Source organism: Bos taurus, chromosome 15 (assembly GCF_002263795.3).
Source record: "Bos taurus isolate L1 Dominette 01449 registration number 42190680 breed Hereford chromosome 15, ARS-UCD2.0, whole genome shotgun sequence".
NCBI classification, from domain to species: domain Eukaryota; kingdom Metazoa; phylum Chordata; class Mammalia; order Artiodactyla; family Bovidae; genus Bos; species Bos taurus.
Genome location: NC_037342.1, coordinates 15879662 through 15906382, shown reverse-complemented (window position 1 = coordinate 15906382; position 26721 = coordinate 15879662). Strand labels below are relative to the sequence as shown.

Genomic DNA, 26721 nt, shown 5'->3' with positions numbered 1-26721 from the left:
ATTACATAAATTTAATACATGATGTTAGGGGTAAACAGCTTGCCACAGTGAGATAAAGTTAGATCCCTACCTCACATCATGCATATCATATAAATATATATTTATAGGTATAAATATAAATAAATTCTTAAAGGATACAAGGTAGCTTATGTGACTAGAAAACATAAAATTAATAAATTTCATATGAAAGAAGTGAAAGTGTTAGTCCTTCAGTCATGTCCGACTCTTTGCAACCCCATGGACTGTCCATGGAATTTTCCAGGCAAGAATAGTGGAGTGGATTGCCATTCCCTTCTCCAGGGTATATTCCTAACCCAGGGATCAAATCAAGGTCTCTTGCATTGCAGGCAGATCCTGTACCATCTGAGCTACCAGGCAAACACAATGTCCTATGAAGTCCTTGTAAATTCAGGGCAGGGAAAATTTTCTTTCAAGAAAACCTGAATGCTTGGGGCTGGTGCACTGGGACCATCCAGAGGGATGGTACGGGGAGAGAGGAGGGAGGAGGGTTCAGGATGGGGAACACGTGTATACCTGTGGCGGATTCATGTTGATATATGGCAAAACCAATACAATATTGTAAAGTTAAAAAATAAAATAAAAAAATAATAATAATAAAAAGAAAACCTGAAAAGCACAAACAATAAAATAAAACATTAGTAGATTTGACTACATCGAAATTAAGACTTGATTAGATAAAGAACTTTAAAGTTAAAATTAACAGGTGATAAATCAAGAGTAGATATTTGCTATGTTATGAAAAAAAGTCTTTGAAATGACAAGAAAAACATGAGAAGTACAATTTAAAACAGCCAAGGATATAACAGACAATTCACAGAACAATAACAGAAAAACCCTCACATCTATCACATAGATGAAGAGATGGCTACCCTTTTTTTTTTTTAAAGCATTCCTTCACATTTTTCTATTAATTTAATTCTAAATGAATTCTCCCAATGCCCCAGTAGGTTAATCAGATATTTCTCAGAAAAAACACTGACATGACATATTCAAAGACATCCAGAAGCCAGGAGCAGAAGTGAGCAGATAACACAGACAAAAAAGCATGATGCAACCTTATATACACATCTGATAGACAAAAACTAGAAAGCTGGATACATTTGGGGGGGGTGGGCAGATGCAAAGAAAAGTCTGGCTGCAGTCTCCCACCCCCTCCGGCCCACGCGCTCCCCCCGCCCCCTCTGGGCGCCCGGCTCCACCCACCCGGGAGCCCCGGCCGCGATTCTGCGTAGATCCACCCGCTCCGCCCGTGTTGGTGCTGTGCCGTCCAGATGCCGGCGAAGAAGCGCCCTCACGGAGACTTGGCTGCCTCTGGGCTCCGCGGGGACAAGAGCGGCCGCGCCCGCGTGAGGGCGCGGGGAATGGCCCGCAGCCTCGGCGCCGCGGAGGTGGGGCGTGCCCGGGGGCCTCCAGCTGAGCTGTCTCCCTCCTACTGCTCCTCTGTGGACACTGCCTTTCTCTGCACATCTCTCTCCCTCTCTGCTAGAAAGCAGCGACTTCTCTTCTCTTCTCTTTCAACTTTGAGTCTTTCCAGGGTTTCTCATATGCATATATATATATATATTTCCCATTGGGGAGCTTATCTGAGTAAGATATTAATGTAGATGTTTTGGCCGCTGAAAAGGACTGAAAGTGGGAGGAGAGTGGATCACTCTTTTCTGTTTTCTGAGTTTTAATTACTTCATTTGTTTGCAAGTCTCCTGGTGAAAAAGACGGTACCTTTAAAGGTACTATTATTTGGTATGTAATTTAATATGACCCATCTCCCTAATTTATATAAAAAGGAATAATTTCAAACACAAATGAAATTTAGAATCAACCACTGTGCATAGGGCTCCTTATTAAACTTAGGCAGCTTGGTTGAATTGAGAATCATATCTGCAATTTCTGAGGGACGTTACACTTAGTATTTGGAGCAATACTTAGCAAAAACTTAGTATTTGGAGTAACATCTTAGACCAGAAGTGTTACGTGAGTAGTGTGTCCTTATTATGCCTTTACTCTCAGAAAGAGGTCTTCTGTTGTTGATTTTTCCCATTTATTTTTTTAAAGCAGGCTAAGATTTATACCTTCTTCAACAGAGAATTACTGTGAAGAGAAAATATTAATGGTTCTCTTCATCTGTTTTGTGAACTAATTTTGGACCAGTTTTTTCAGGAGTGTCATCATCAGACTGGTGGCCCAGATCCTCGGCTCAGTTTATTTTCTTGCTACAAACTTGTTCACATCAGACTCCCTATGTCTGAGGGCTACAGAAGTGTGAAGTCTGTGATCATCTGTGTGTGTATTAGTCACTTCTGTCGTGTCCAGCCCTGTGCGATCCCATGGACTATAGCCCGACAGGCTCCTCTGTCCATGGATTTCTCCAGGCAAGAACACTGGAGTGGGTTACCAGTTCCTTCTCCAGGGATGGAACCTGCATCTCCTGCATTGCAGGCAAATTCTTTACCATCTGTCACCAGGAAGCTTATGACCACCTGTACCACCTTCCATTTGATGACCTTCTTAGAGAAGGAAATGCAACCAACTCCAATATTCCTGCCTGGAAAATCCCATGGACAGAGGATCTTGGTAGGCTACACAGTCCATGGGGTCTCAAAGAGTCGGACACAACTGAGCAACTTCACTTTGGGGTGCAAGGCTCACACCTTTGCCTCTGGGAGCTAAAGGCTGTATCTGGCTCACAGTTAGCGTTGAAATCAAAGATTAATGAATGGGGAAAACTGTAGCTCTGCTTTATCTTCTTTTCTAAAATGGGCAATCTTTTCTCCTCTCTCAAGCGTCTTACCCGCTAACATTTTCTTTTCCTAGCTCATGGTACTCTAATGACATAGGACATGATGCCATTCTCATTCTCATCTCGTGAGAAGGTTTTAGTTTATGACTTAATATCTTAACTCTGACCAAATATCTTTACTCATTTCAGCCTCCATCTGTTGCGCTTATTGATAATGAAGCATCTTCTAGCAGTGACTGTGAGAGAACAAGCAGGATTTCACAGAAATGTAAGTGCAGCTCCGTCTGTTCCATTCAGTTCCATCCCATCTGAATGAAATAGGAGTGACTCGACCAGGCCTTTGAGCAGCAGACTCACTTCTTGAGCATCCTGCCTTCCTTTCCTTGAAGCATCCCTCTGTGTTTGTTGTGTTTCTTTGAGACCTCCAAACACAGAGTCTGCCACTGAATTTCCTGGTAGTGTTCGGCAGTTGGGAACCCCCAGATGTTAGGAAGCCAGTTTTTCTGATTTCTTTCTGTTTCTTACTGAATAAATTTGAAAAAAAAATCTTTAAAAATGTCTTTATGACATACAAATGTCAGTACTATTGCCTTGCAGAGATGGTAGAAACCTGGCGTGCCTGTTTCCCATTCTGTCTTCCTTTCCCACCTGTTGTAGACATCACCATTTGATGGTAGCCCTCTTCCTTGCAAATCCAGATTTGACCTCAAGATACTCGTTGACATGCTACTCTAAATAGCCCATAGCACACAGTGCGAGTTGGGTGCCCAATGTGCTGGTTTCCCAGGGCCGCTGTGATAGAGTACTGCAGACCAAGTGACTTAGACAGTGTAAATGTATGGTCTCATAATTCCAGCCCTCTTGTCATCATGCAAGTGTTATTCTAGCTTTTCTTTGAAAATTTCTTTGCACATCTGCTGCACATCCTTGTGACTAGCAAGTGATGGAAACTGTTCATCCACTGAGGGTAGACTGAATATTTTTACTTTTAAAAATTATGGTAAAATATGTGGAATGTAAAATTGACCATTTTAACAATGTTGAGGTGCACAGTCCAGTGGCATTAACAATATTCACATTGTGCAACCATTGCCATTATCCATCTCTGGAACCTTTCTGCTCTTGCAAAATTGAAACTTGGTACGCATTTAACAGTACCTCTCCATTTGCCCCTCCCCCTGGTGGTCTTCCCTGATAGCTCAGTTGGTAAAGAATCTGCCTGCAATTCAGAAGACCTGGGTTCGATCCCTGGGTTGGGAAGATTCCCTGGAGAAGGAAAAGGCTACCTACTCCAGTATTCTGGCCTGGAGAATTCCCGGGACTGTATAGTTCACAGGGTCGCAAAGAGTCGGATACGACTGAACGATTTTCACCAGACTCTGGCAACTACTATTCTATCAGTTCAGTTGCTCAGTCGTGTCCGACTCTTTGCGACCCCATGGACTGCAGCATGCCAGGCTTCCCTGTCCATCACCAACTCCCAGAGCTTGCTCAGACTCATGTCCATCGAGTTGGTGATGCCATCCAACCATTTCCTCCTGCCTTCAATATTTCCCAGCATCTGTGGTAGACTGAATTTTTAGAAACCATCAGACATTATTTGAACAGTAAGTTATATGGATAATCAGCAAGAATAATCAAATTTTAAAAAACGAAATAAATTTTGTTATTTTCCTGAAAAACTGTGACTCCACTGAAAAGGGTATGGACAGCAGTTTTGGGTGAGTGGGTAGTGCCATTTGGGGTAGTTGCATATCATGACTGTATCAAAGGAAAGAGATTTGTATACTATTAGTCATGTTACTTTGTAGTAATAATTTTGTAATGTAAAATTGATATTTTGACACTATCTTCAAAGTGTCAAAGTTATATCCAAAATCAGTATCGTTATACTTGTTTAAAAAAGAAAATATTCATCTGGAAATAGATTTCAATTTTATGTTTTCTAGATCCTAAAACACTGACATGCCCCAAAGTAAAGTGCTGACTTTCATTCTCAGAGGAATGATCTAGCATAAAAACTGATGACAGCCTCTGGGCATTTTTCTTCCTGTGGTTGGGAAGGTTGGGAGATTTTCAGCCTCAATCTGTGCAGAAGTTGATGTGGACAATCTTAATTTGTAATTCTTCAGCTGTTACACAAGAGCTACAGGAAGGAGACCAACCCTCCATCAGTGGGTGTGGAGCACAATGTAGGGAAAGAGGGCTTCCTCCTCAGTCAAGAGGAGAATCAGAGCAGCCCCAAATGTTATATGAGGTGGGACTAACCCAGGGTCTGTTATTTTTAAGAAAACATACCAAGCTTCCTTCACTATTTTCAGTTTTCAGGCCGCAGACTTCTTTACATTCCCCATTGTTTTCAGCAATGTGGGTCAGTTTTATTAAAAGCCACAAAAATCTGAGTTTTGGTTCTAGATGCATTTTTTATATAATAGTTGTAAGCAATATCACTAGCATGAAATATGAGATATTATGGTATTTTCTTCATATTTTAAATGCAGGTGGTATATCTCCGAGTGATTCTGGATGTACCTTCAAGGAAAGAGGTGGGAAAGTCAGACGAGACATCATGGATTTGGCTGTCTGTACCAGAGAGAAACTGGCCCATGTTAGAGACTGCAAAACAGGTACTCACTCTTCATGTTACTTACCTTTCCTTTTTTTCTTTTTAGTATTACCAAATCTTACCTAAGGAATTTTAATTTCCAGATCTAAAATAAGTTCATATCTTGACTTCAAAGATATGTATTGAACATCTGCTATATTTAACATTATCTAAGGGTGGCAGGGAGGTTTAGGAGGGAGGGGACATATGTACACCTATGGTTAATTCATGTTGATGTATGACAGAAATCAAACCAATATTGGAAAGCAGTCATCAATCAATTAAAAATAAATATAGAAAAAGAAAGGCAAAAACCCAAACCAACCAAACAAAAACATTATCTAGACACTCGTTGTTTTAGCCTTAATTCTCTCTTTTATTAATAGGAAGAATAACATTTTCTGTAAAACTACATTTCATACATTGAAAACGTTTTCTCCTTACCTCTGAGGTAGGGGTCTGCAAAGATGCTTTGTCTCTTTCTCAACTTTTTCTTATATGGGGAAAAATAAGCTTTCTGGACTTAAGCTCTAAAAAGAAAAGTGTAGGGAATTCTTTACGATGATTCTAGGCTTACCCTTGAAATTTCAACCTAAAATTTTATGTGTATTTTTGGAAAAGTAGGCCTACCGTTTTCATAGGATCCTCAAAAGACTTTGTAATTCCTTCCAAAAGTTAAGACTCGGTGATGCAGAAAGCCTGCAGATCAGTCTTTTTCAAACTCTTTCAAACCATGCAACAAAAATAAGTAGATAAATCCTTATCCATCATACACATACTACTACTACTACTAAGTCGCTTCAGTCGTGTCAGACTCTTAGCGACCCCATGGACTGCAGCCCACCAGGCTCCCCCATCCCTGGGATTCTCCAGGCAAGAATACTGGAGTTGGTTGCCATTTCCTTCTCCAATGCACGAAAGTGAAAAGTGGAAGTGAAGTCGCTCAGTCGTATCAGACTCTTAGCGACCCCATGGACTGCAGCCCACCAGGCTCCTCCGCCTGTGGGATTTTCCAGGCGAGAGTACTGGAGTGGGGTGCCACTGCCTTCTCCAATACACACACTACACAAACACAACAGAAACAAAGTTTCATGAGGCAGTGTTGTCCTTCCAGTGGCAGGGCTCTTGGATCCATCCTGTTGTATCCTAGTCTTTCTATGAAACGTGATGGTTCGCCTCACTTATTTTCATAACTGGAGCACTAATGAGATAGGATTACAGTTTGAACACACTTGGTTAAGTGATCTCAAAGGGTTGCCTGCCTGCTCGGACATTCTACATGACTTCTGTTTATCCATTAATATGAACAACTAAAATATGTTGGCATGGCCTTCGGGAGGACAGTGACAAAAAAGCTTTCCTTTGAATAAAATAGCACAATGATTCCTTGTTCCTACTGGGTATTTACACATGTCAATGAAAAAAAGCATTGCCTACTGTATCAGTAAATTAAGGATGTTGTTAATTTACATTAAGGATGAGGGCTGCCCACTGCCAAGCCCTCAGTTACTGCAGCCACTCTCCAACAATGTACCCTAAGGAGACTCGGGGTGGGAAAAAATAGGATACTGGCCCCTGTAGCTGAGGTGCATGGCAAAGGAATGATTTCAGTGAACTGACTTTTGCATCCTCCCAAGTAGTAAAGAATCCATCTGCAATGCAGGCAACCCAGGTTTGATCCCTGGGTCAGGAAGATCCCCTGGAGAAGGAAACAGCAACAACCCACTCCAGTGTTCTTACCTGGAGAATTCCATGGACAGCGGACCTGGGGTGGCTTATAGTCCATGGGGTTCTCAAAGAGCGGGACATGACTGAGTGACTAACACTGTCTCTTTCATACATAGCAAGGTGCTAAAGTCATTAACACAGGATGTCTGGCTTTCTTTAATTACAGTCATCTTTAGAGCTTCCGACTCCCTGGTCTTTGTTGCAAAAACTCCTGTCTGTCCTGCTCTTCCCTTGCCTCCTTACAGGCAGACTCTCAGAGTTATCTGAGATGCCGTGTCCCAAGCTTAAGCCCTCAGTTTTGCCCACTGAATAAAACATAATTCTCATCTTTTAAGTTGTGCGTTATTTTTCAGTCAATGCACGTGTCAAAACTGAGGGAATATTTCCTAAGGTACACAGGATACTCTTTTATCCTCATGACCTCAGGGCTCATGTTTCGACTTCCTCCATGAGAAATGTGAAACAGTGGCTGTTTGATAATTCTGTCCTGTAAGACAAACACTGGATAATTCCTTCAGAGGAGAGGTGAGAGTGCTTCCTTTGTGCCCTCTTAGAGTCTGTCCTGGTGGAGTTTACAGGATCCTGGGCACTGACCGCTGTGTCACGGCCATCTCTGAATTTGTCCTGTAGAGTGTTTTAAAACAATTTTTAAAATGTGTATTTATTCATTCGGCTGTGCCGGGTGTCTTCATTGCTGCATTCAGGCTCTTTGGTTGTGGCCTACAAACTCTTGGTCGCAGTGTGTGGGATCTGGTTCCCTGACCGGGGATGGAACCCAGGTACCCTGCACTGGGACCTGGACTCTGCCACTGACCTAGGGAAGTCCCTGTCCTCTAGATTTTGAGGAGGTGAATAAAAGTTCTATAGGGCCTGGAGTTCCCGGAAGCTCACATGGCCTTCCTGTGCCTGCAAAAAACAGAAGCCCAGAGTCCTGTCTGTTCTCACACAGGGAAGATGTGAAATTTCTTCTTCTGCTCCTTCTCTGGGGCTTACAGAGCCATCTAACCACTGACTGTAGTGTTTCAATATTTTCTGAAATATGGTGAACTTTTTATTATCTGTATTTCCAAGAGAATGGGGGGGGGGCTCTATTCATGGTAAAAACTGGAGAGTTTCTTTCTAATCTGAGAGCTCCATAATTTCAGAGCAGCATCTGAAACTTACCAAACCAAATGGGCCCCCTCACCCACGCGCAGTAGTCAGTCTACTGACACACCAGGTTGCAGTTAGGGAAAGTGCAGTGTTTGTTATGATGCACTGAACAAGGAGTCTAGGACAGCTAATGCTCAAAAAGCCCAAACTTCCTGGTGTGTGTGTATGCTCAGTCGCTCAGTGTCTGACTCTTTGCAACCCCATGGACTATAGCCGGTCAGGCTCCTCTGTCCATGGGCTTTCCCAGGCAAGAATTCTGGAGCAGGGGATCTTTGTGACCCAGGGATTAAACTCATGTCCCCTGCGTTGGCAGGCGGATTCTTTACCACTGAGCCACCTGGGAAGCCCTATTAATCCTTAGGTGCCAGTAGGTCTAGAAGCTACATGATCATGGTCATCAGGTAGTTAACATCTTTTGTTGGGTGGGGGTTTTAGCATCTGTAAAACAATTCAGGAAATGTGCACTAGATACTATTATCTAGGTACTTAGAGGGAGAAGGCAATGGCACCCCATTCCAGTACTCTTGCCTGGAAAATCCCATGGACAGAGGAGCCTGGTAGGCTGTAGTCCATGGGGTCACGGAGAGTTGGACACGACTGACCGACTTCACTTTCACTTTTCACCTTCATGCTTTGGAGAAGGAAATGGCAACCCACTCCTGTGTTCTTGCCTGGAAAATCCCAGGGACGGGGGAGCCTGGTGGGCTGCCGTCTATGGGGTCGCACAGAGTCGGACATGACTGAAGCGACTTACCAACAGCAGCAGCAGCAGGTACTTAGAGAGGAAAGAAAGCAGACGATATGGAAGAAGGGTCTGTCCCAGGAAGGCCCCATGGGGTCTTGCTCAGTTACAAAGTTTTCACTTGAATGATTTGAGTTGCACAGAATCAGCAGGAAGGCAGTCTTTGGAAGGAGTTCTAGGGTACTTGAATTCAGATGTTTCTCTTTTCCCCAAACAAGGTCAGTTCCTGCTCTTTGGTTTTTATGAGGCCTGCTTTGCCAATGTGATCCTTTTGTTTGTAGGACTCTGCTTTCCAGGTGGCGCTAGTGGTAAAGAATCTGTCTGCTGATTCATGGGACATGAGACTTTGGTTTGATCCCTGGGTTGGGAAGGCCCCCTGGAGGAGGGCATGGCAACCCACTCCAGTATTCTTGCCTGGAGAATCCCATGGACAGAGGAGTCTGGTGGGCTACAGTCCATAGGATCCCAAAGAGTCAGACACGACTGAAGTGACTTATCATGCATGCTTGTAAGGTTATCAGGCTGCCGGTTACTCAAGCTTACTTCGTGTCACTGAACAAAAGTTCTTGCTTTCCAGCAGCAATTATGCATATGCAAATAAATTTTTGAATGCTGTGATTAATATGAACATGATGCATTTTTTTCACTAAAAAATATTTTTTATTTGTTTTCTTCAGGTTCCAGTGGAATACCTGTGAAGCTGGTCACAAATCTCTTTAATTTAGACGTGCCCCAGGACTGGCAGCTATACCAGTATCATGTGACATATAGTCCTGATATAGAGTCTAGAAGGCTGAGAATTGCTCTGCTTTATAGTCACAGGGAACTCTCCAACAAAGCAAAAGCATTCGATGGTGTCATCCTTTTTCTCTCACAAAAGCTAGAAGAAAAGGTATAGTGTGATTAATTTTTAAACACACACATATGCATATGTTTATACTCCCCCATATAGATTTTAGAGGTTAGCTGATTTTCATGACAGCTGGAATAAGTGTGTCACTATTCCCATGCCCGAGAGCAAAAGACTTCTTAATTAAGACCTCATCAGCAATTGATTTCCTAATTAAGAAGCTGCTGGTCAGGCATTTCAGAAAGAAGAGCTGTAATACAAACACTGCTTTTTTGACAATTTTTTTTTCAAGGCAAAGTGTCCTTGAGAGAGGAATCCTTTTTAAACTTTTCCCAAAATAGGCAAGAGTTTAAGAAACAGCATTTAACCTGTGGTCTCAGACCTTTAAATTTACTTTTTTTTGCTCCTGTGCATTCTGTCCATCTGTCCAAAGGATTGACTTCACATCAGTCTTGATTCTAAAACTGTCATTTTTCATGACTTGTTCCATCAGATGAAATAGGAGTTACTTATATCAATCTTGCTCCTTGGAAGAAAAGCTATCATCAACTTAGACAGCATATTAAAAAGCAGAGACATTACTTTGCCAACAAAGGTCAAAGCTGTGGTTTTTCCAATAGTCATGTATGGATGTGAGATTTGCACTATAAAGAATGCTGAGTGCTGAAGAATTATGCTTTTGAACTGTGGTGTTGGAGAAGACTCTTGAGAGTCCCTTGGACAGCAAGGAGATCCAACCACTCAATCCTAAAGGAAATCAGTCCTGAATATTCATTGGAAAGACTGATGCTGAAGCTGAAACTGCAACACTTTGGCCACCTGATGCAAAGAACTGACTCATTGGAAAAGACCCTGATGCTGGAAAAGATTGAAGGCAGGAGGAGAAAGGGACGACAGAGAATGAGATGGTTGGATGGTATCACCGGCTCAATGGACATGAGTTTGAGCAAGCTCCGGGAGTTGGTGATGGACAGGGAGGCCTGGTGTGCTGCAGTTCGTGGGGTCGCAAAGAGTGAGACAAGACTGAGTGACTGAACTGAACTGAGCTGAACTGAACTGATGTCGAACTTAGGGCTTCCCTGGTAGCTCAGCAGAAAAGAATCTGCCTACAGTGCAGGAGATGTAGGTTCCATCCCTAGGTTGGGAAGATCCCCTGGAGGAGGGCATGGCAACCCACTCTAGTATTCTTGCTTAGATAACCCCATGGACAGAGGAGCCTGACAGGCTATAGTCCATGGGGTCACAATGGGTTGGACATGGCTGATGCAACTGAGGACACATGCATATATCAATCTTAAGGATATTTTTGAATGGTTATGACCTTTGGATATGGCAATTGCATGATTCATATCCATTTTTTACACCTTCCCATTTTTAGTCCTAAAATCAAAATACCAATATCAAAGTTTTTATCATATGCTTTGCTCTAAGGCAATATTAAAATTATTACAAAGAAAAAGAACCAGTTTCTGTATGGAAAACTAAAGCAGAGTATTGAATTAAAACCTGATGCTTCTGTCCCTTGGAAAGTGTAATCATTTTAGTTCAGCATCTTAAACAGGATGACAGCTACAGCCTAAATGGAAATTTCTAGATTCCCTGTGAACCTTTGTGAATTTCCTCAAGAAGTGCTTTTCTGAACACTCTTGAAGCCCTTATCCATTTATGAAATTCTAAGATTTATAGGAGCTACCTGAGTGTTTATTTCATCTGAATATGGAATATTAAAATTATACCATATGATTAGATTTAAGAACATGTAAAATCTGGATCTGTAAATTTAGAAATATTTTTATTCACCCTAAGTCCTTATTGGTCCCTCAATATTTTGTCCCATGACCAGATGTTGATAGCATGCTAGTATAGTCTCTCATACTTAAATGACATATTTCGAGGGTTTTACTATCATTAAAGATCATCTTGTCCTTCTACATACAGGCAGATTCTTAATCACTGGACCACCAGGGAAGTCCCAGACTTTTGTACAGTTTTACCTGAGGCAAGAAACACTTAAGTGAAATATCTCATCACTTGTGAAAGAATGCATTTCTCTTTATTTCCATCCCTCCCCTACATTCTTGGTTCATCCTGAAAGCCATTAAAATTACACTTTCACTATAGAAAATACATCAGTTTAGTTCAGTCGCTCAGTCGTGTCCGACTCTTTGCGACCCCATGAATCACAGCACGCCAGGCTGCCCTGTCCATCACCAACTCCCAGAGTTCACTCAGACTCACATCCATCGAGTCAGTGATGCCATCCAGCCATCTCATTCTCTGTCGTCCCCTTCTCCGCCTGCCCCAATCCCTCCCAGCATCAGAGTCTTTTCCAATGAGTCAACTCTTCACATGAGGTGGCCAAAGTACTGGAGTTTCAGCTTTAGCATCATTCCTTCCAAAGAAATCCCAGGGCTGATCTCCTTCAAAATGGACTGGTTGGATCTCCTTGCAGTCCAAGGGACTCTCAAGAGTCTTTTCCAACACCACAGTTCAAAAGAATCCATTCTTCGGCCCTCAACCTTCTTCACAGTCCAACTCTCACATCCATACATGACCACAGGAAAAACCATAGCCTTGACCAGACGGACCTTTGCTGGCAAAGTAATGTCTCTGCTTTTGAATATGCTATCTAGGTTGGTCATAACTTTCCTTCCAAGGAGTAAGTGTCTTTTAATTTCATGGCTGCAGTCACCATCTGCAGTGATTTTGGAGCCCAAAACAATAAAGTCTCTTGCTGTTTCCCCATCTATTTCCCATGAAGTGATGGGACCGGATGCCATGATCTTCATTTTCTGAATGTTGAGCTTTAAGCCAACCTTTTCACTCTCCACTTTCACTTTCATCAAGAGGCTTTTGAGTTCCTCTTCACTTTCTGCCATAAGGGTGGTGTCATCTGCATATTTGAGGTTATTCATATTTCTCCTGGCAATCTTGATTCCAGCTTGTGTTTCTTCCAGCCCAACGTTTCTCATGATGTACTCTGCATATAAGTTAAATAAGCAGGATGACAATATACAGCCTTGACGTACTCCTTTTCCTATTTGGAACCAGTCTGTTGTTCCATGTCCAGTTCTAACTGTTGCTTCCTGACCTGCATACAGATTTCTCAAGAGTCAGATCAGGTGGTCTGGTATTCCCATCTCTTTCAGAATTTTCCACAGTTTATTGTGATCCACACAGTCAAAGGCTTTGGTAAAATCAATAAAGCAGAAATAGATGTTTTTCTGGAACTCTCTTGCTTTTTCCATGATCCAGCAGATGTTGGCAATTTGATCTCTGGTTCCTCTGCCTTTTCTAAAACCAGCTTGAACATCAGGAAGTTCATGGTTCACATATTGCTGAAGCCTGGCTTGGAGAAATCTTGAGCATTACTTTACTAGCATGTGAGATGAGTGCAACTGTGTGGTAGTTTGAGCATTCTTTGGCATTGCCTTTCTTTGGGATTGGAATGAAAACTGACCTTTTCCAGTCCTGTGGCCACTGCTGAGTTTTCCAAATTTGCTGGCATATTGAGTGCAGCACTTTCACAGCATCATCTCTCAGGATTTGGAATAGCTCAACTGGAATTCCATCACCTCCACTAGCTTTGTTTGTAGTGATGCTTTCTAAGGCCCACTTGACTTCACATTCCAGGATGTCTGGCTCTAGGTCAGTGATCACACCATCGTGATTATCTGGGTTGTGAAGATCTTTTTTGTACAGTTGTCTGTGTATTCTTGCCACCTCTTCTTAATATATTCTGCTTCTTTTAGATTCCTACCATTTCTGTCCTTTATTGAGGCCATCTTTGCATGAAATGTTCCCTTGGTATCTCTAATTTTCTTGAAGAGATCTCTAGTCTTTCCCATTCTGTTGTTTTCCTCTATTTCTTTGCATTGATCGCCAAGGAGGGCTTTCTTATCTCTTCTTGCTATTCTTTGGAACTCTGCATTCAGATGCTTATATCTTTCCTTTTCTCCTTTGCTTTTTGCTTCTCTTCTTTTCACAGCTATTTGTAAGGCCTCCCCAGACAGCCATTTTGCTTTTTTGCGTCTTTTCCATGGGGATGGTCTTGATCCCTGTCTCCTGTACAATGTCATGAACCTCAGTCCATAGTTCATCAGGCACTCTATCTGTCAGATCTAGGCCCTTAAATCTATTTCTCAGTTCCACTGTATAATCATAAGGGATTTGATTTAGGTCATACCTGAATGGTCTAGTGGTTTTCCCTACTTTCTTCAATTTAAGTCTGAATTTGGCAATAAGGAGTTCATGGTCTGAGCCACAGTCAGCTCCTGGTCTCTTTTTTGTTGACTGTATAGAGCTTCTCCATCTTGCTGCAAAGAATATAATCAGTCTGATTTTGGTGTTGACCATCTGGTGATGTCCATGTGTAGAGTCTTATCTTGTGTTGTTGGAAGAGGGTGTTTGCTATGACCAGTGCATTTTCTTGGCAAAACTCTATTAGTCTTTGCCCTGCTTCATTCCGTATTCCAAGGCCAAATTTGCCTGTTACTCCAGGTGTTTCTTGACTTCCTACTTTTGCATTCCAGTCACCTATAATGAAAAGGACATCTTTTTTGGGTGTTAGTTCTAAAAGGTCTTGTAGGTCTTCAGAGAACTGTTCAACTTCAGCTTCTTCAACATTACTGGTTGGGGCATAGCTTGGATTACTGTGATATTGAATGGTTTGCCTGGAAACGAACAGAGATCATTCTGTCGTTTTTGAGATTGCATCCAAGTACTGCATTACAGACTCTTGTTGACCATGGTGGCTACTCCATTTCTTCTGAGGGATTCCTGCCCGCAGTAGTAGATATAATGGTCATCTGAGTTAAATTCACCCATTCCAGTCCATTTCAGTTCGCTGATTCCTAGAATGTCAACATTCACTCTTGCCATCTCTTGTTTGACCACTTCCAATTTGCCTTGATTCATGGACCTGACATTCCAGGTTCCTATGCAATATTGCTCTTTACAGCATCGGACCTTGCTTCTATCACCAGTCACATCCACAGTTGGGTATTGTTTTTGCTTTGGCTCCATCCCTTCATTCTTTCTCGAGTTATTTCTCCACTGATCTCCAGTAGCATATTGGGCACCTACTGACCTGGGGAGTTCCTCTTTCAGTATCCTATCATTTTGCCTTTTCGTACTGTTCATGGGGTCCTCAAGGCAAGAATACTGAAGTGGTTTGCCATTCCCTTCTCCAGTGGACCACATTCTGTCAGATCTCTCCACCATGACCCACCCATCTTGGGTTGCCCCACGGGCATGGCTTAGTTTCATTGAGTTAGACAAGGCTATGGTCCTAGTGTGATTAGATTGACTAGTTTTCTGTGAGTATGGTTTCAGTGTGTCTGCCCTCTGATGCCCTCTTGCAACACCTACCGTCTTACTTGGGTTTCTCTTACCTTGGGCGTGGGGTATCTCTTCATGGCTGCTCCAGCAAAGTGCAGCCTTTGCTCCTTACCTGGACGAGGGGTATCTCCTCACCGCCGCCCTTCCTGACCTTCAACATGGGATAGCTCCTCTAGGCCCTCCTGCGCCCACGCAGCCACGGCTCCTTGGACGTGGGGTTGTTCCTCCCGGCCGCCGCCCCTGGCCTCGGGGGTGGGGGCGTGGGGTAGCTCCTCTCGGCCGCTGCCCCTGACCTCAGACACCGGGTAGCTCCTCTTGGCTTGTTGCCCTGACCTCGGACGCCGGGTTACTCTTCTCAGCCGTTCCGGCACCGTCGTAGCCTGGCACTCTCGGCCACTGCCCCTGACCTCGGACATGGGGTAACTCCTCTTGGCCGCCACCCTTCAGGCATGGGGTCCTCCTGGCTTCTGCCCCTGACCTCGGACGTGGGGTAGCTCCTCTCGGCCGAGCTTAATGCCTGCTAATGAACTGACCTCTTCTAATTCCTAACCCTTGTGAAAAATCCTTGACCATTGATTCTACTGGCTGATCTATTCAATCTTTTATTCCAAAAAATCTCTACCGAGCCTTGCTTGATCTAAGGAGCTTTAGGTTTAGTTAGGCACCTGGTATAAAGACCTATTCATGCATTAACTATACTGTTAGCATGTGGTTCCAGATTATTAGAACCCTAGGGCTTTCTCTAGGCCTTTAAAAAATGAAATCAGACTTCCTGTCTAAACTGTCACATTTTCTTCTCTCTCTTTCCACATTTACTTTCCCTATGGTCTGTTCCCTATCCTTTGCTTTCTTCTCCTCTGCTCCTCTGTTTTTTGTTTTGTTTTTTTTTTTAATGAACTTTTGAGAGGCTTCTTTCTGAAATCCATGAACTCAGGGTGGGCAACGTGCAACATGCATGCGTCCTCAGTCATGTCCAACTTTTTGTGACCACATGGACCGTAGCCTTCCAGACTCTTCTGTCCATGGTGTTCTCCAGGTAAGAATACTTGAGTGAGTTGCCATTTCCTACTCCAGGGGATCTTCCTGACCCAGGGATTGAACCCATGTCTCCTGCATCTCCTGCATTGCAGGCAGATTCCTGACTGCTGAGTCATGGGGGAATCCCCAAGATGGGCAGGACACTTTATTAATAGGCTTTTGGGCATCCATGAACTCCTGTAAATGGGTACATTATATGCCTTGTTGTGGTATTCAAATATGTAACACTTTCTTGGGAGAATGTCTGTAACTTTCATCAGACTCTCAAAGTAGGTTGTGACCTGTTTTCCTCTACCTCCCCTTTCCCTCCAAAAGTCAAGAACCCTATTCCTGAATTCTCTTTGGATTGAATCTTTGAACCCTGAGTCTGGTTTTGATTCTCAATTAAGAAATCTGAGAGCGGAGAGATGTGTTGCTTTTCTGGGATTAGCAAAATACAGAGGAAAAAAACCTCCCAAATGTAACCCAATGATTAGATTATCACTCACATCACTAACAGCTGCAGCTTTGTTTTTGGTAGAGCCTGTGAAGTTTTGACGGCTTTAGCAGCCACATTCTGTGCATTGGAGGATATAGAGTCTGTTTTAAGTGCTTTTTTTTCCAGGTCACGGAGTTGTCAAGTGAAACCCAAAGAGGCGAGACTGTAAAGATGACTATCACTCTGACGAGAGAGCTGCCGGCAAGTTCTCCTGTGTGCATCCAGGTCTTCAATATCATCTTCAAAAAGTAAAGTGCCTCAAATGTGAATTTAATGTAGGCCAATGATGCCTTTCCGCGTAGAGCCTGGGTATTAAAAGTATTTGCAGTTTTGTAGGCGGTGTGCCGGCAGCAATGTCCTCTTTAGGGCAATTTTCTGGGTACTTCCTTGAACGGGCACCTCTGTCACGATTCAGTATCATTTGTGTTGAGACAAGGGCCTCAAGGGTTGTGATGTCTCGGGGACCAGGGCAGGTGCCTTTGCCCTTTTCCTGTACCCACTCCCAGCCTCCATCCCAAGACTTAAGAACTGGGTCAGTAAACTGAAGGAGTGGCTTTTCTCCTGGCTGATTTGTTTTAGGTGTGAAAGGGCATCACCATCTGCTTTCAGTGCTTTCAGACCCCTTCCTTTCCCCACTTGTCCCCGGGGACAGAGGAAGGTTGTCACTAAGCTTTTCAGTGTTCTTCAGACTGATGTGAGGATCACTTGCTTCAGCGTCAGCCTGGGTGTTAGTTGACAAAATGCAGGTTCCCTAGCCCTTCACTGGACCTAGTGAACAGAATTTTGTGAGTGGGGCCTGAAAAATCCACATTTTTGGCAAGCTTCCCAAATGGGATCTCAGAAGCTTGAGAACCCCTGTTTTCCATGCTGTGGAAATGTGATGTGTTAAAAACCTAAGATTTTAGCCCTTTGCTCTGGACAGGATGAGAGGAGTTTGGGTTTACTGAGTAGGACACATAGAGGAATTTCCATCACACAGATACACTGATTCCTAATTCTAGTCAGAAGTCTAGGCAGGTGTCTTTTGATCAAAAAACGCTCTTCAGAATCCATTTTTGCATGTACCGCCCTGATTGTTTTAAGTCAGCTGACATTTGGAAGGTGCTTTGCAGTAACAGAGCTCTTTCTCTGGTGCTAGAGTTTCCTTGATCTTTACTCAATTGCCCTGAGGCAGGTATGATTAAACTCCCCATTTTACAGATAAGGAGACTGAGGCTCAGATGACTTTGGGTAGTCAAGAAGCACACAATTGGAACCTCTGTTTTCAGACTTGAAACTCTTCCGTTTCCCCAATGCACAGGGCAGCTTCAGATAGTAATGTGTCACATTCCAAAAGCAGCCAGAGTTAGTTGCTGAAGAGGCAACCTTGTCATTTAGTAGCAGTCAGGAGCCTGAATAGACTCATTAGAAACAAACTCCTCAGGAATGTAAATTGGTGCAGATACTGTGGAGAACAGTATGGAGGTTCCTTAAAAAACTAAAAATAGAACTACTGTATGATCCGGCAATCCCATTTCTGGTATATACCTAGTAAGAACTCTAATTCAAAAAGATACGTGCACCTCAGTGTTCATAGCAGCACTGTTTACAATAGCCAAGACATGGAAGCAACGTAAATGTCCATCAGCAGGTGAATGGATAAGGAAGAAGTGGTACATATATGCAATGGAATACTATTCAGTCTTAAAAAGAATGAAATAATGCCATTTGCAGCAATATGGATGGATCTAGAGATGATCATACTCATTGAAGTAAGCCCCAGAAAGACAAATGTCATATGATATCACTTGTATGTGGAATTTAAAAAATGATATCAATGAACTTATTTACAAAATAGAAATAGGCTCACAGACAGAAAATAAACTTATGGTTACCCAAGGGGATGGGGAGTTAGAGGTAAATTAGGAATTTGGGATTAACATATACACAATACCATATATAAAATAAGCAACTAGGACCTACTGAATAGCACAGGGAACTATATTCAATATCTTGTAATAACCAATAAGGGGAAAGTATCCAAAAAAGAATATACATATATAACTGAATCACTTTGTTGTACCCTAAAACCAATACAACACTGTAAATTACTTATACAAAAAGAAAGAAAGAAAAAAGAAAGGAAACGGCCTCCTCATTTCAAGATAAGAACGGGGCCAGAAGAGCCTGTGGACATGGCTTTTCTCACCTCAGCCACGGCAACCACGTTGTTACCGTCACAGTCATATCTGCTAAGGGACCACTTCCTTTTGCAGTTAAACCTGGAAGAATAGAACTATTTTCAATTGTGTCATTCCCAAATGTGGAGTGATAGTTCTTGTATATACCCTCATAGGTATATACAGTAGCTAAACTTTCAACATTATAACAATAAGAGTTCTGGGCTTTTCTACTCGTTTTTATTTCAGCATGTATACAAACTTAGAAGTATACTGTTATAGACAGATGTTTAACACAGATTTAAAATATATATACTTTCAGGATCTTAAAAAAGTTATCCATGTACCAAATTGGACGGAACTTCTATAAGCCTTCAGAGCCAGTGGAAATTCCCCAGCACAAGTAGGTTTATTTATGTTTTCTGTTACTCTGAAATTGTTATAATGTGAGCAATATCATTTATGATGCAATATGGTACCATTATGCCTCCTCTGAGAGACTCCGTGGTAAGAAAAGTAATGGATTTTTTAATTTTCAAGTTTTTTTAATAGAATGGTGAATGTCAAAAGGTAGCAGTCTGTTTTCTTATATTAGTGAGCTAGATAATTATCATAAATCCTAGAATTCAGAAACTGAACTTCGTGTGTGTGACAAGTAATCATGAGAGCAGAATAAGCTCTGTTATGTTATACCTCATAACTTGGGCTCTGTTTTCTGGCTGACACAAAGTTAACACAGCCAGGGTGGTAGGTAGGAAATTATTGGGTAAGAAGATGTCAGATACCCAAGCCAACTAAGCTGCCCTAGTGAATGATAGAACCATTAGCAACACTTGCAGAATGATAGAACCACTAGGAACACTTCATCCTAAACTAGGAAGTAGAGACTGCAGCGAAGGTGGTCTTGAGCTTTCCAAAACATGTGGTTGAGCCAAAAATAGAGGCAACCAGTGACCCAAAGGGAGAAATACAGATGCTCCCTGACTTAAGATGTTTTGATTTAATGACATTTTGGCCTTACAATGGTGTGAAAGCGATACACCATCAACAGAAACCACACTTGGAATTGCGGATTTTGACCTTTTCTAGGGCTAGCGGTACGGAGTATGGTACTATCTGAAGATGATGGTTAGCTCTCACAGCCACAGCACCCAGGCAGCCACCCCATTTAGCCACGAGGGTAAATGACTGATACGCTCACAACCCTTCTGAACCCATACAACCATTCTGTTTTTCACTTTTAGTACAGTATTCAGTAAATGACGCAAGATATTCAACACCTGATTGTAAAATAGGCCTTGTGTTAGATAATTTTGTCCAGCTATTGGCTAATGTAAGTGTTCTGAGCACACAAGGTTGGCGATGCTCTGATGTTCAGTAGGTTACTGAAGAAAAGGTTGGGTGTATTAAATGCATTTTCAACTGAGGATATTTCAACTTACGATGGGTTTGTGAAGATAAAAACCCATTGTCAGTTGAGGAAGGTCTGTACATAAAAGATAGAAAATGGATGCAGGGTGTTTGGTTTCTGCCAGGTGGAGGAAAAGGCAGGGTGTCTGTGTGCTGGTTGAGTGGTGTCAGACTGTTCTGTATAAAGCACCTAATCATTCACCCTGTCACTTATATCTCTACCTGGATTACAAATTCTCGTGGGTCCAGTCTTGTGATGAGCTGGTGTTGGTGCTGTTACCAACCAGCATTCTTCGTCTCCTTAATCAATAGAAATTGATCAGAGACCAGACAGGAAATTCAGGAAAGGCTTTATCAGGGACCCTGCTGCAACAGGGAGGAACAAGAACAAATGATAGGTTCCCTTGCTTGCTTCCTCCCTGAGGGGAGCAGCTGATTGCTTATGTGGGGTGAAGGTAGGGATATGTCCAGAGGTCTGGCCAGAGGGTTAGCGTAGGTGGTTTGCCCATCCCTTCAGTGGTGTTGGGTGTAGCGGGCATGCACAGTACCCTGCTTTTGCTCCCAGCTCTTCAGAAGAGGCAGTTGGCTTTTTGGTATATTTTTGTATCTTATTGTCCATAATTTGTCTCAACTGTGCATGCCCCAGTTACTTTTAGTCCTTGATAGTTTCGCTGCAGTTTGTTGCTGGAGGAGATGTTTGTCCAGGTGTCAGTATTGTGGCAAAAGGCCCCAGTTCCCAGCCTCTCTCAGTGCTAGTGCATATGCTGGTCCTGAAGCTGATATTTGGGGCTTCCCTGGTGGTTCAGATGGTAAAGAATCTGCCTGCAATGCAGGAGACTGGGGATTGATCCCTGGGTTGGGGATATCCCCTGGAGAAGGGAATGGTTATTCACTCCAGTACTCTTGCATTAGTATCACAGTCAATGAAGTCCACAAAAATATCAACTGAAATGATTAAAAAAAAATTGTTCTTTCTTGACAGCTCCTGTAACTTTTTCTTATTCAAGACTTCAGACTATGATATTCATAAATGTGGAAAGGAGATGCAGCCACTGCTGCAGTTTCTCTTGTGTGTCCATATGTGACATCACTTAGATTATTTCTGTCTCATTGTGAAGTCTCGTCACTGTCTTCGCCATTGAGTTAGTGTGCTATTTTGAACCTAGATGTTTGCATGCTGGGACAGATCCCTCTGTAAACACTTCAGTCTTAACAGCTATGCTCTCAGCCATGGGCAATTTTGCTCCTCAGGGGACATTTGAAAATGTCTGGAGATATTTTTGGTTGTCACAGCGTGGGAGTTGCGGCTGGCATCTAGTGGGTAGAGGCCAGGGGTATGCTACACATTCTGCAATGCCCAGGCTTACCCGGTGGCTCAGTGGTAAAGAATCTGCCTGTGAAGCAGGAGATGAAAGAGATGCAGGTTTGGATCAAACCCAGGGATCCTAGGTCAGGAAGATCCTGTAGGGGAGGAAATGGCAACTCACTCTAGTATTCTTGCCTGGAGAATCCCATGGATAGAGGAGCCTGGTCAGCTAGAGTCCATGGAGTAACAAAGAGTCGGACATGACTGAGCACACCACACACACACACACACACACACACACACACAGTCACACACTCTGCAGTGCACAGAACAGCCCCTAGCAAAGAATTATCCAGTCAAAATGTCAGTAGTGCCAAGGTTAAGAAACGAAGCTCTAAAGAAATGTATTTTATTCTAATATATGTTTAAATTTTCCCCTTATTTGCTTCCCTTGTGTCTCAGCCGGTTAAGAATCCGCCTGCAATGCGGGAGGCCTGGGTTTGATCCCTGGGTTGGGAAGATCCCTTGGAGAAGGGATAAGCTACCCACTCCAGTATTCTGGCCTGGAGAATTCCACATGGGGTTGCAAAGAGTCAGACACGACTGAGTGACTTTCACGTCACTTCACTTCATATGTTTAAAGACACTCCAGCTGGAAATAGCTGCAGCATTAAGTCAGCTGCTGAAAGAAATCAGATTTAAAGAAAAATTGTTTCATAAAATTGAGAGAATTAGAATATAAAGTCACCATTTTAAAATATTTATTGTTATCCTGATATAACATTTAAAATATTTATTTAAAAATTTTTTATTTTTTGAAGATTGTCTCTTTGGCCTGGGTTCGCCATTTCTGTATCACATTTTGAAAGCAAACTCCTGTTGAGTGCTAATGTGAGTTACAAAATACTCCGGAACGAGACAGTTCTGGAGTTCATGACGGATCTCTGCCGCAAAACTAGCGAGTCCTGCTTTACCCAGACGTGTGAGAAACAGCTGGTTGGGCTCATTGTCCTGACAAGGTAAAATCCTGCCTTTAAATAGACTTTCCTCTAGAGAATGCATTATGTATGCCACGTAGGAAGGGGAAGAGCTCTGGGCACTGGCCGGAGCCCAGATCTGATGAGTCTGCTCCCTGCTGTCAGTTGTCTAGAGCTGAGGCTCCCTGGAGGGGTGTGCTGGGCCCCCGCCGTCTCTCCTGGTCCTTCCTTACCCTCCCCTCACCCCCAGTGGTCTGCACTTTGCTGCTCCAGCCCCTCTGCCTGGTTTCCCCGCCTCTATTTCTGCCTTTTAGATTTCTGCTCACACAAAGTCCACTCGAAGGTCCACTCAGTTGGAATTATTCATTTCTCTGCTCTATGCTGTTCTGGAAGCCCAGTGCTTATCGTCACCTCTTTAGGGCCCTTTTATTTCATTTTATTACATCACAGTGGGGCCTTCCCGGGAAGACCCCTGCCCCATATCCTCTGCTTTAGCTCGTCTCTGAAGTACCCACATAGCAGTGTCTGATGCACTTTCCTTCACCACAGCCTGCTGTCAGCAGATTGGCTTTACTGTGCTGGGCAAGCCGACCCAACTTTGGTTCAGTAGCAACAAGACAGAGCATCAGGTCCGCGTCTCATCTTCACTATAAAGTTACGAGGTCCTTATGGCTGAGGACTTTCAAGCCTCTCGCTGTGTCTGTATAATTTGCCCTCAGTGCATACTGAACCGAATGAAACGTGGACAGTTAGGTGACTTCCTGAGGAACAAAAGCCCACTGTATGCTGCTGCCAGTCCATGGACACTTCTTACAGAAGACCCGCTCGCCTTCTCCTAGTCTAGGTTGGAACTTCCACTTGAAGTTGTTTTTCTGGGTTGTAGAGCAGAGAGGTGGCACTGGTTGAATTCCACACTGCCCCTTTATCCTCTTGTCATGAGCTCCATGAATTAGCTTACCACACTATTTCCAAGACAGCTGGCAAGGTACCGAGAGCCCAGGAGAAAAGTGACGAGGAGGTTTCCGTCCCACGGCTGGGTTGGCATGAGAGAGTGTTCCAGGCCACATGGTACCTGATGAAGGGGAGAAAGAGCTTACAAAGATCTTAGCTGACCTGCTTTGCAGTTTTGCTCAGGGCCAGCCTTAGATAGAAGATGAGGCAGGCTGCCAGAATGGCATGGTTCATCAGCCTCCCTAGGATGTTTTTTTTTTTTTTTTTTAATGAGAAAAACTAGCTGGGAGTTCAAAAATTCTGAGTTGAAAACAGAAGCTGACAGGAAGGTTTGGAGTCATACTTCAGCCTTTGAACATTTAAGCATGATTTACCTGAAGCTACAGTATCTCCCGGGCATGCCTCAGTGGCTCAGCTGGTAAAAAAAACCTGCCTGCCAACGTAAGAGATACAGGAGATGCCAGTTCGGTCCCTGGGTTGAGAAGATCCCCTGTAGAAGAAAATGGCAACCCACTCCAGTATTCTTGCCTGGAAAATCCCATGGACAGAGGAGCCTGGCGGGCTGCAGTTCATGGGGTCACCAAGAGTCAGGACTGAGTGCACGCACACACGTACACGTGTGCACACACATACACACATAGACAGTGTCTCTCAGTGAGAAAAGCAGATGGTGGGCCAGCAATTATTCCTTTGGTTTTGTGGAATGTGGGGTCCTCTCATGAACAGAAGAGTTCATCAATGCTCTTCTCAGATAAGAGCTATCTTTTTAAGTGACTATTCTTGAGTTATTATCTTTCATAATATCTGAAATTCTGGAGGATAATACTTTGAATTAAGGTGTAGTGAACTAGCCACTTACCTTGTAGGATTTCAGAGAGGAACTTACAAGATTTCTTGCATTTGCCAGATACAATAATAAAACCTATCGAATTGATGACATTGACTGGTCGGTGAAGCCTACACACACCTTCCGGAAGCGGGACGGCGCTGAGATCACCTACGTGGATTACTACAAGCAGGTAGCTCTTGTTTCTCCTTTCAGCCTCATCTCCCTCCCGCCTAGCTTGGGGAAGGGCTATGGTCTGACTCCTGCCCGCCTCTTGAGCCGCATCTGTACCCTCCTGTTTCCTTGGAAGGTTCTACTGTGCTCACGGTTCATAGTTCCTCAAGTCAATCACTCCCCTATGCATTTTCTCACACCCCGCTTCCTCGTCCTTGACACCATTCACAGTCGGCCAATTACCGAACACCCTTCAGGACTCAGCTCAGCAGTCAACTCTTTTTTTTAATAAGATTTTTTTATGTGGACCATTTTTAAAGTCTTTATTGAATTCGTTACACTGTCGCTTCTGTTCTGTGTTTTGAGTTTTTGGTTCTGAAGCATGTGGGATCTTACCTCCCTGACCAGGGATCCAACCTGCACTCCCTGCTTTGGCAGGTGAAGTCTTAACCACTGGACTGCCAGGGAAATTCCCCTAGCAGTCAAGGGAGCCCTAGGACTTTCTCCTCCAGGTCCCCTCTCTGTACTTAACTTCTTGCAGTTATCACAGGCAGGATATGAATGGTCTGACTCTCCCTCTTCAACTTTGAACTCTTGATTTCTGGACACCCAGGGCTAGCATCTAGTAGATGCTCAAACACTTATTGATGAAATCTCGTGTTGACTCTGGGAGCTGGATTCACAGTGATGAGAATTTCCCCATCCCCACTGTCCAACTTCAGTTCCTTTCAGAGGCGCCTTCTCTTTATTGCATATTCAGTCATATTTCTGTCTCCAAAATCTCACCACTGTTTTACAAACGAAAAGAGAAAGCAAATGTGTTGACCTTTCTACACTTTCAAGAAAAATGATCTCCTTTTCCTCCTTAGCTAATTTCTTTAAAAGGTCCTCTAAACTAGCTCCAAGCACCTCTTCCATTGTTCTTCAGGAAGCCTCAACAATCTGGTATCCGGTTCTGCTGCTATGGAACTAGGTCTCCAAGGTCAAAGTCAGCTACTGACCTTATTCTAAAGGGCTTTTGGTGGCTCTGGATGCTAGAAACTGCTCCTGGTGAGCTGAACTCCTCTTCCTTGACCCCACGGCACATCCCTGGGTGGTTCCCCACCCTGGGTTTCAGTATCGTTTGAGTTTGAGTTTTGAGTATCGTTTTATGTGGTTTCAGGTGGTTCTTTCTCAGCCTCCTTCAACATTTCCCTCCTTCACTTCTCCCAAACATGAAATGCTATAACTCACCACGGCCCCTTTGCAGAGGATCTTTTCTTCATATTCTGAGATTGCTTCCAATATAGTATTTTTGTCTTGCCCTTCTTCCTAAATTACATCCTCCTCTCCATTTTCAGGCTGCATTTGCATGAATATCCTGCAGGCATCTCAAACGAACAAAATTCAAACTGAATTCATTGTCTTTCCCATGCCTGTCTCTCCTTGGGAATTCTGCGTCTCAGGAAATCATTTTGTATCCTTCTTCTTCGCCCTCTCCGCCTCATTGAGTTGTCCTTACAGAACACATATAGCTTTTGGCATTTGGCAAAGCATTTTGTGCAAAAAATGTTCTCCATTAGTGTTTATTAAACACAGAGTTTGTTAAATGTTTGGGGTTTTTCCTGCATGGTTAAATTCATTTTTCTTTGATGTGTTTGAGGACCTGTGACATTCTGAAAAGGGAATCATGATAAAAATCCCACTCACTTTCTTTGTAATGAGTTGTGATTCCCTGCATATCTATTGTAATTAGGGAGAAAAAGAAAGAAAATGGTACCAGTTTCTAGAATGCTTTCCTCTTTGTCCCAGGAAAGGGATGATAAATTACTATATAGTCTACTCTCAAAGTAGAAGACATCCTTTTTTTCACTTCAGCCATGTTTTGATTTTTTCTTTTTTTCTATTATTTTTTGTGTTTTAATTTTTTTTGTGTTGGTTTTTGCCAGCATTTGTTTGTAGATTATTTGATGACTATTCTGACTGGTGTGAGGTGATAACCTCATTGTAGTTTTGATTTGCATTTCTCTAATAATTAGTGATGTTGAGTATCGTTTTATGTGTTTATTTGCCATCTGTATGTATTCTTTGGAGAAATGTCTGTTTAGGTCTTCTGCTCATTTTTGATTGGGCTGTTTGTTTTCTTGATATAGAGCTGTATGAGCTGCTTATATATTTTGGAGATTACTCCTTTGTCAGTTGTATCATTTGCAATTATTTCTCCCATTCTGAGGGTTGTCTTTTAACC

The 26721-nt window shown here is 43.0% G+C and overlaps 1 protein-coding gene across 1 annotated transcript in view; it reads left to right on the top strand.

Moving 5' to 3' along the window:
- The first annotated feature begins 1129 nt into the window (after nucleotides 1-1129).
- Nucleotides 1130-26721, top strand: part of PIWIL4 (piwi like RNA-mediated gene silencing 4) — a 55745-nt gene continuing 30153 nt past the window's right edge. Inside the window, exons 1-8 of the mRNA XM_059875071.1 lie at nucleotides 1130-1463; nucleotides 2948-3026; nucleotides 5260-5385; nucleotides 9663-9877; nucleotides 16818-16939; nucleotides 19173-19253; nucleotides 22388-22585; nucleotides 24402-24513. Coding sequence (XP_059731054.1) covers nucleotides 1293-1463; nucleotides 2948-3026; nucleotides 5260-5385; nucleotides 9663-9877; nucleotides 16818-16939; nucleotides 19173-19253; nucleotides 22388-22585; nucleotides 24402-24513 — 1104 coding nt within the window. The 5' untranslated portion in view covers nucleotides 1130-1292. The remainder of the gene's footprint in view (nucleotides 1464-2947; nucleotides 3027-5259; nucleotides 5386-9662; nucleotides 9878-16817; nucleotides 16940-19172; nucleotides 19254-22387; nucleotides 22586-24401; nucleotides 24514-26721) is intronic.